Source organism: Centroberyx gerrardi, chromosome 4, assembly GCF_048128805.1.
Source record: "Centroberyx gerrardi isolate f3 chromosome 4, fCenGer3.hap1.cur.20231027, whole genome shotgun sequence".
NCBI classification, from domain to species: Eukaryota; Metazoa; Chordata; class Actinopteri; order Beryciformes; family Berycidae; genus Centroberyx; species Centroberyx gerrardi.
Window position 1 is genome coordinate 10,713,209 of NC_136000.1, and position 9,971 is coordinate 10,723,179.

The window sequence follows — 9,971 nt, forward strand, 5'->3', positions numbered from 1 at the left end:
CTGCCTTATTTTTCCTTTTTCTCTTATTCTTTAGTTAGTTAGGACTTCACTACTACAGTTTTAACGCTCATTCTTGTTATTCCCTAGGATGCTTAGGCTATCTGAATACATTAAGATGCAGCAAAGCTTTACAGCACAAGCATGTTAATTCACATGACATGTCATCATACAATCTTCACTTCTGTTTTGCCTCCTCTATGTCAATCTCTCTGATTTTGCAGCAATTTCCATGTTACTGCAGCTGCACAACAGAGGCAACATGATGAGAGCCGCAATCCATCACAGGCCATATCATGCTTAATAGAGATTCAACAAGGTTTTATGAGCTGCAATATTCGGTGGATAGTGCTGTAGTGCATATAGGGAAGTGGAGCCAAGGTGGACGGAGGGGAGATCAGAACCGTGTGGGAGTTGTGACGACCGCTTGCTGGGCTCTTACAGCAGCTCGCAGCCCCCTGATGGGGGTTGGGCGCTAAATGAAGACCACCTGGACTGGGGCTAATCCCCCAAACACCATCCTCCTCCTCGAGACTGCTTCATGGACTCATGCCACAGGATTTACACAGTTGAGGATTTGAAACAGGCCTGGGAGTTGTTTTGGTTGGGGTGGATGGAGGAGGGAGGCAAGGAGCCGTTCCTCGCAAGTCTCCAGTCTCTGATGTCATGAACCTGGCGTAGGTCACAGCTCATGACGTTCTACTATATAGAACAGTGTGTTCCATGGAGGCTGTTATTGTGAGTGATGAATTTATCATCATATAATGTTTTCATATTCAAACTTTCAAATCCCAGGGTCTGCTTTGGATTTGTTCGTGTTGATGGCTTTGTGATTTGGAATTTTTGCTCAATAAAAGGGCAAAATGGTTCTCATTATGAAATTGTGCATCTGCTTTCTGTCGCACATTTGCACTAGTTTCATGTTCATATCAATTTGGTTTGTGCCAAATTCTGTCTGCTGTCAAATCACGGGACTACTACGTGGTTGATAGCATTGTAACGCCAAACGCATGCATGGAGACTTGAGGTCTTCGCTGTAATTGTATTTAATGAAGATAAGATTTGTGGATACAGGATCTTTTGAAGTTGTGTTTGTGAGATAGTGGCCTGGAACAATAATGATAATGTCAGATTTGACTTTGTTACGCCACACGTAAATCACATACATCTGTATCGCACACAGACAGGACACACACGCACACACACACACACACACACACACACACATACACACACAGATAACGTGATTAAATAGGCCGTGGAGACTGGTTGTCTACACATGTCTCAAGATAGGGTAAAAAATGGGCAGCCGATCGGTGTGGCACCCATTTCCTCCTGGCCACAGGCTGTCCAGGGACTGGAGAGAGGAAACAAAAAGCACAAAAGACCCCAACGTCCTGTGAGCGATCTTGATTCAAAAGCTGTAGAGAATCGATTGGCTTTGCTGTGGTGCAGGTAGTGGCAAAAGAGAAGCCTGGATTTTGTCCAATAATGTAGCACAGGTAATGCCATCTATCAAACTTCTGTTGAAAACCCCCTGCTTCTACACACACACACACACACACACACACACACTCATAGGCACAGACACAGTGAATATGCACACACATACACGTGCACAGACTTACACACACAAATATGCATGCATACTCTCTCTGCTTTTTGTCTCTGTATTTCTGTTCTGTCTTTCTCTCTCTATCTCTCTCTTGCTCTCACAGAGTGGTGGGATTTGAACAAAGTGACTACCAGTGTGCAGTGTGAAATCTCAAGCAGTCTTATCGCAGAGCATTCTGACAACACTAATTTTAGACATGCTAGTATCTGTGAAGCCAGGTTATCTGTGGCTGAAAGTTCCCCGGACCCTGTGGGAACTGCCAGGCTTCACGGGGGGAGACCCAGGTCTTCATCAAGGGACACCCTGGCACACTGAAACCCTCCTTTGACAGGGTCAGCTGAGGCAGAGATGGACCACAATGTGTGTGTGTGTGTGCGTGTGTGTGTGTGTGTGTGTGTGGATGCAACACCTCTGTGCTACAAGGCCCTAATCCTGCCATAAGGGAATGAAATGAGGCGAAAAGCTGAGGGCTCCTTTGTGAAAGCTTAGAATAGCAGTCTGCTCTGTGGGTGTGTAAAGGGATGAGCTCTGCTTTAGACAGACTGACACTGTTAAAGCCTGTAACTGGTCTGCCATGCCTCATGTACAGCCACTGGTGGTCTCGAACGGTCCTGGGTCAAGCAAAAATCTATATCCATTTTGAGAAAAAAAATGTTATATTGTAGTCAAAAGTGTTGAAATGGCTAAAAAGATAAATATGGTTGCACACTTCATGCGAGCAGTTATTTTATCATAGTCGGTGCCACTTTTTCAAATGGTGCATATCTTGATTTGGAACAAAGTTCATTTAGATGTTTATTAAAACAGAATTTATTGAAATTAGGACGGCAATGTTTCATTCAATCAGGGGTTATGATGAAGTAAGTCAGTAAAGGTTTATTTATATAGCACTTTTTAAAACACAGTTACAAAGTGCTGCACACATATTATGGTGTGATTAGGTAAGAGAGGATAGAAGTGCCAATATTTGAGGTGTAAAGTGAAAAGTATTATAATCAGTAGTGTATTCCAAATTACTGCTCCCTGGGAGCAATAAGTAAAATAATATTAGTTTTGAAAATTGTAATGAGTAATGGGTAATGAATAATGCATTTAATCTTTTGAGGAGTGAGCAACACTGCTGTTTTCTAGTGGATCTACCTTAAAGAAAGCTGTTGTGTTAATTTAGTCCAGATACTGTCTGCACCCCATGGGAGTCTTTTCTCTGGAGCTGAATGTTAATACCCACCTGGTGACTTGACTGTCTGCCCGATATCTGGTCAATGCCAAATTAACATAGAGGCATGCCTTTATGTGGTTTGCATTAGATGCTTGACTGTCTCCAACAAGATGAGTCAGAGTGAGGCTGAGGCGTGGGGCGGTGTCGTCAGTAGAGTGCTGTGTGTCACTATAATACAATATGGCAGAACCTTTTCACTGAGAGCTTTGAGCCCAAATCTCACATTCTCACCTGAGTCCATTTCGTCACACCGAGGATTTTGTTGACATGCTCACTTCAGCAACAAGCATCTTGTTTTATCTTACACTTTTCTCACTCATCATAATGTCATGTTCAGTATCAAGTACTGAAACAACTCATAAATGAACAAAAGTACATGATATCTTTAATCTTTTATTGTCCAGTTTGATGTAGCCTACAGAAGAGTCCAAAATGCTGAACTGCCAACTGAAAATTGCCTTTTAATTGTATCTGAAAGAGCAATGCGAGTATAACACTTACTTTTAACATTTACAAAAAAAAATGTGCAGAAAATAGTAATATATAAAAAGTTTTTAAGAGAATAAAATCAGCATCTGGATTAATAACGGGTCTATAAAAGCGTAGTAGGCAAAGCTGCATACTTTATATGCATACGTGAGAGTCTTGATGTTCTTTAAAGAAGCAGCCCAAAATAAAACAGAAAAAATAAGTGACTAAAAACACCTTAAGAACTCACCACACACACGAACACACACATACACACAAACACACATCTAAAAATGTAACTGTCAGCAAAACAAAATGCTACAAAGAGGAACCACATTATGACATGCATTCATCTGGGCTGTGGAGAAATAGCACTGTACTCTTGCTCAACATCTGCCTTGTCCAAAGAAACATAGGTGTTCTCTTCTTCACGAGATTTCTTCTGTCTGCTTTTCCCCCTACAAATTTATGAAAGAAAAAATATTGGTAAAGAACATAGTGGGAACCTGATTTAAGCTTTAATGTGTTATGAATTTTGAGATACAACACAATTTTGAGATATTGATATCCCTTTGCCTACTTCAGGTTACCAACTTATTTTACTAAGATTTTAAGTGTGATTTTGGTTGTTTATTTGTTTGTATTCAGAGTCATTTTGCTCTCTTACCGTTTGCAAATGATGATCAGGCTGGACAGGAGGGCCAAGTTAAGGCTTAAGGACAGGCCAGCAGTTATCCAGGGTAGGGCTGCTTCAAGCTTCTTTCTCCAATCTGACCAGTCTATAGAAATTCAGTAGAGTTTGGACTCCATTAAAAAACCCTTTCAATCAGAATTCTAATCTGTGTTTACATGATCAGCAACTGGTCAACATCCTTTTACATCAAAATCCTCTGTCCACCATTCTCACTTTACAGTACAGTCTGTGGTGGTATACAGGATTTTGATACAAAAGTCTGACTCTGTGTATCCACATATATATTTGAATAGAGCACCACAGGGAGTGTTTTAATGAGAATTATACGTTTGATGATGAAGTTGAGTGAAAAATGACTGAAAATTTGTATTTAAAAAGGAACAAAGGAACAAATCCAGTGTTATGATAGTAAAAACGTTTTGATTGATGTACTACCTCATTTGACATTTCAAGTTGTTTTTATTTTGCATTCTATATGGGATTTTGAGACCAAATTTGAGTATAGAATTTTGTATTAAGAATTAGAATTGTGAAAATTGACTCAAAGCAGTCGAAAAAAACGAATATGATGCTGGACAACTTCTATGCACTGCTCAGTTATTATACTTATGTCAAACTACTTACATGCTGTGTTGTTTTGCAGAGGAAGGTCAATCTCCGCATGGCCCAACTCATTACTGCTGATGCATTTGACACTGGTGTTGTGGTACTCAGTAGTCGACATGGCGATGGTGCTGCTCACTGTTCGGACGCCTCTAGAGCTGCTGACTGAGTATTCTGTGAGGGAGGCCACCGGCCAGATGATCGGCGGTAAGGGAAACCCCTGACTGATGCACACACAGGTCAGGAGCTCTCCTTCAACTATACACTGGGAGCCATGTAGGAATTTAGGTTGAGCTAGAAAGAAGGAAAGTAAAGGAAAAAGAAAGAAAAGGGGAAAGAATAAGTAAGAAATAACATTTCACAAGCCCTCCATCGAAATCATATTATTTGCACTTTGTAATGAGATTTTTAAATTGTTGTTTACATTCTCGTATCGAATCCGTACCGTATAGATATGGCTTGCTCACACTGGGGCTATGCCATGCTGACATAATATTGTCGATACTCAGTGAAACAAATACTGCAGTATACTTACATTTTACTGTTAGAGTAAAAGTTGTCTCCACAACGCTGTAATTGTAAACCGCCACACATGTGACGATGGCACTGTGGTCATGTGCTTGGGGAATAAAGTGTAAAATATTTCCAGTAAGCCACTGAAAATCGCCGGGAAGCAACTCAGAGCGCCCGTCAGCGTTTGTCCATTTCCAGTGGATCCTTGCTGTACCAGTGCATAAAATACTGGCAGAGCAACTCAGTGTGGCATTTTCTCCTTCCATCAGGGGAGGAACCACAACAACTGGCCTTTGGGTTAATGCTGAAAATAAACAAAACAAGATTATCACCTGCTGTGATCAAGAAACACTCAATTTGCTCATGCTTGTTGCAACACATGTGGTGACAAACCGGGCTTAACCAAGCTTTAAGGCATATTCAACATTCAGTATAATGCACCAAGCGTAAAACATTGCATGTTTTTCTCAGCATATGATGTTATATTCGTACTTTCATGCAATAAAATCAATCCCCATCAAATAATTATACAATTTTTACTCACCAGATACTGAGATCCGAACCCTCTCTGGAAAAATGTACGTCTGATTACATCTCCATTCTAATTTGAAGCCATACTCATACTCCCCTTGTGGAAGGCCATGTAGTTTAAAAGTACCTTTCCTGTCAGATTCCAGATCCTGGACAACTTTTGTATTCACATAGTTGTGTGGATCTCCTTTAAACCAAATCTTTGTGTAGGGGATGGAGATTTTCCTTGTTGGATAGGTAAATTCATATGGGATCACGATGCACTCGCCAGACTCCACTGTAATGTGTTGGGTAACGTTGATTGAAAACTCCATGCTGTTAGTAATTTCTGCCCAAAAAAAGCAAAATTAGTACAATTTCAGTGATCTATCCAATTTGGGCTATATTCATTCATATTATACTGCAGTGTAGAATATAGTACATCAAACCTGTGACACATTGACTCTTGAGGCTGCTGGCCCTCATAAAGAAGCAGAGAAACATTGAATAGATCAAAGTCAGCATCCTCTTGCTTTGGCCGAACTGGGGTAAAATAAGTAAAAGTAAATTAAATATTGACAACTGATCCAATCTTACCTTGTATTCATTGAAAGAAATAAAGAAATACTATATATCCATCTCTATTCTCTACTTGAAATTCAAGTCAAATTCAAGTCAGACAATATTTCAAAGATGCAAATGATTCTATCACCAAAGCCTGATTATTTTGTAAGCAAAGACTTAAAAATTACTAATATCCTCAGTAATCCACAATGTGTTTTACTTTCATGCCAACAATCATTTGTAAAAATATGTGCCATATTTTGCAGATCGTGGATATTTCATTTCAGAATCAAACTCTTGTAATATTTCCCCGTTCAGCTCTACTTTTTAACTGAACTTGTTTTAATGCAACAAAGTATTTCTTAAAACATACTGTTATCATAACATCATACACATTTGTGACAGTAAATATGAATATTTGCAACTTGTGAACTCACCCTTAAATCCCCCGTTGCAGATGTTTTTTTTTGTTGAGGTCAATTCCTACTAACCTACTGGACATGCAATCGCATTAGATCTGCAATGATGATTTCTTTGGAGTTCTTCTACTGTTGTTTGATGATTTCTTCTCTGCGTTCGAAACAACAGGTGGGGAAAAATACCACTTGTATTTTGTTGGATATTACAATGAATCTACAGTAAATTCACATAAAGTGTCACAAATGCACAAAATATTAAACAAATTGCAAGCGCTTACAGATCTGCACATAGGTATCTTTGTGTCAGACTGTCTGTTCTGCGTGTCTGTAACTACATGAGTTTAGAATAGTGATGGTGCTATTTTGGAATAGCGTATTAGGAAGTGGTCATTAACAGGAAACACTGCAGCTACCAAGAATCTAGTCATTTTGCTATGAACATGAAGAAATGACTAGGGTTTTGGCATTATGTCTTCAGAGAAGCACTTCATTTGGGAGCAGCTGACACAATGAAATCCTATCTGTGTTGTGAGGTGTAAAAGGTAAAAGGAAAAAAAAAAGTGGAAAATGTTTCTACCATAGGCAGTTTTGCCAGCCACTAGCCACAAGTGTGAAGCCTCAAACCAGAATGAAATAACAAAAGTAGATTTGGGAAAGCACCTATATCTGCATATGTTTTATGCATGGATTTTTCAAAGAGGAATGAAACCATCACCCTCTTATTCTTATACAATATCCTTTGTACCATTGATGATGTACCACTGTCTCCCATAGTTGAAAAAAGAGAAGAGATTCCCACCATGCCCCTTGCTCTTTGATATCATAGGGATGTGCAGCAACATGAAAAAAAACACAGCAAAAGTGAAAAACATGTCTGTGACTCAAGATTCAAGATTCAATACTTTATTGCATGTTAAAAGAGTTGATTGCAATTTACTGCTTGTTAAAAACAACAAGACAACCACATATAAACAAGACAATCAGATGTTTATTCAAATACAGATACATACAAAAACATACAATTCCTTTAAAGTGATAACGCTAAATATTGCACAACCACCCTCCAACAACTACAAATGATTCTATTTTGATCCATATTGTGCTCCTTCAATAAAGTGCTAGCTATGATTGCACTGGCCCCGTAAAGTGCTAGAGTTCAGGTGCCGAACAGCCTCCAGTTATGTATTGTTCCTAAGGCAAGTAGTTGAACAATTTATACTTTGAAATCTCCTTCCCGAGGGGAGGAGTTTGAGCAGGAAGTTGGCGAGGTGAGAAGGGTCAGCGAGCACCGTATCTATTGACTTCCTTTAAGATTTTCTTTCTCAGTATTCATAGCAATACTAAGAAATGATTCTCATTTTGACATACAAGCTCAATCATATGTCTAGAGAATGCAGCTTTGCATTTTATGTCACCATAGATTAGATCCTTTGGTTCTCTGGTGGCTTTGGAAGAACCTTGTTCATACACATTCACACAGAACTGTTCCAGGCTATAGCGATGGATCCTCTGGCCTGTATCTGTCTGGAAGCAAAAAAAAAAACCATTATCTCATAAAATTTTGTGAAATGAGCACAAAGTCTGAAACGCAGATTATGTACTGTGGACACAAATGATGCAAAGATTAGGCCTATGTTCCTCCGCCACGAATTGGATTCTGTGACAATAACACAAATTGGACATGCCATTTTCACCGAAAGGTTGGTTAAGGTTAGGGTTAAAGGAATAGTTCACCCAAAAATGAAAATTCAGTCATTATCTAGTCACCCCCATGCCAGTAGAAAATCGGGTAAAGTTTCTTAATCCATAAAACAGTCCCTGAGATCCCTGGAAGATCATAGTTCAGACTTAAAAAAATAACAGAAAATAACCATAAAATGGCTCCATGCAGCTCTCCCAAGATAATCCAAGTCTCTTGAAGCCAGCAGATCTCAACATTTACACCTCTATTTAGCTGAAATCGCCACTCTAGCTGTTAGGCTATTTCAAAATACGGTTTGCTGCACCCCGGCCTCAATAGGTAAGACTTTGTATTTAATCGTCAAATTCAATAAGTCAACACCCATATTAATGTTTGATGTCATAATGATAATGACAAATGCCATAAAATGTGACATTTTTAACTATAAACGCTGCATGTATTACACTGTGCAGAATACATTCAGAACAAAGAGTAAAGTAGACATCAAACAATAATATGGGTGAGCTGACTTATTGAATTTGACAATTAAATACAAAGTAATTGGTTTAAAACAGTATTTCTACCTATTTTAAAATCTTGCGCTTTTATTTTGAAGGCTAAACGGTCAAACCTGACAGATTTTGAAATAACAGCTAAATAATGGTGTAAATGGTCTTTTCAAGTCAGTTTGGGGTCTGCTGGCTTCAAGAGACTTGGATTATCTTGGGAGAGCTGCATGGAGCCATTTTATGGTTATTTTCTGTTATTTTTTGAAGTTTGAAGCATGGTCTGAAGACAGGTCTATAACTGCAGTTGTTTTGGAGAAAGCTGCATTGTACTTCTTCCAGGGATCTCCGGGACTGTTTTATGGACTAAGATAACCGTTGTTCTACTGGCATGGGGGTGAGTAGATAATGACTGAATTTGCATTTTTGGGTGAACTATTCCTTTAAGGTTACAGGGTTAGGGTTACGGTTAAGGTTAGGCAACTAAAACAACTGTATTTAAGGTTTGAGATAATGTTACAGTTAGGTTTAGGCAACTAAAACAACTTGGTTAAGGCTGGGGAAAGGCTTTGGTCATAGAACTGTTAAAACCCCACCGATTCCACCGGCGGGACCATCATTACATATGCATGTTGCGCACCCAAGCTTTGCTCAAACCCACAGAACTTTATTTTAAATTCTAGTCAAGATCCCAAGGTTTCCAAAGATACCAAATATGTCATGCTGAATTACAGGGTAACGTGTATAAAATGATGCACAAACATCTAGATTTTTTCCATTTCATGTAATGGTACAGCCATAAAAAGTGTTGTATTTGAATATTTCACTCAATATATGCAGCTAGAGCTTCAAGAAAGTGTTGAAATGAGCAGATACAGAATATGGATGTGACATTGCCTTACAGTATGGAAAAAAACGTCTTTTCTAACTTTATTTAAGGGGAAAGCCAGGGTGCAAAAGGTTAAATAAGATAAAACTTTTGCTAAAAATGAAAACTTCACTCAAGTTATAAATCTCCTAGCTAGGAATTGAACCCGGGTTGTCAGAGTTACGCCCATCCACCACCCCAACCACCTCACTCTTACTTTCCACCACTCCATTTCAATGTCACATTACTTGCTGTTTACAGTGTCTTATTCATGGTGGGAGCATGTATTTGTCTTTCTTCTCGTGCAGGTAGAC

General features: G+C 39.1%; 1 protein-coding gene across 1 annotated transcript; it reads right to left on the bottom strand.

Moving 5' to 3' along the window:
- Positions 1 to 3,406: 3,406 nt before the first annotated feature.
- On the bottom strand, positions 3,407 to 6,133 carry LOC139910228 (myeloid cell surface antigen CD33-like). The gene is made up of 6 exons (XM_071897450.2): positions 6,069 to 6,133; positions 5,654 to 5,968; positions 5,132 to 5,413; positions 4,618 to 4,890; positions 3,967 to 4,078; positions 3,407 to 3,757 (listed from the first exon to the last, which is right to left on the bottom strand). The coding sequence occupies exons 1-6, from the start codon at positions 6,103 to 6,105 to the stop codon at positions 3,649 to 3,651; spliced, it is 1,128 nt and encodes a 375-aa protein (XP_071753551.2). The 5' UTR covers positions 6,106 to 6,133; the 3' UTR covers positions 3,407 to 3,648.
- Positions 6,134 to 9,971: the final 3,838 nt, after the last annotated feature.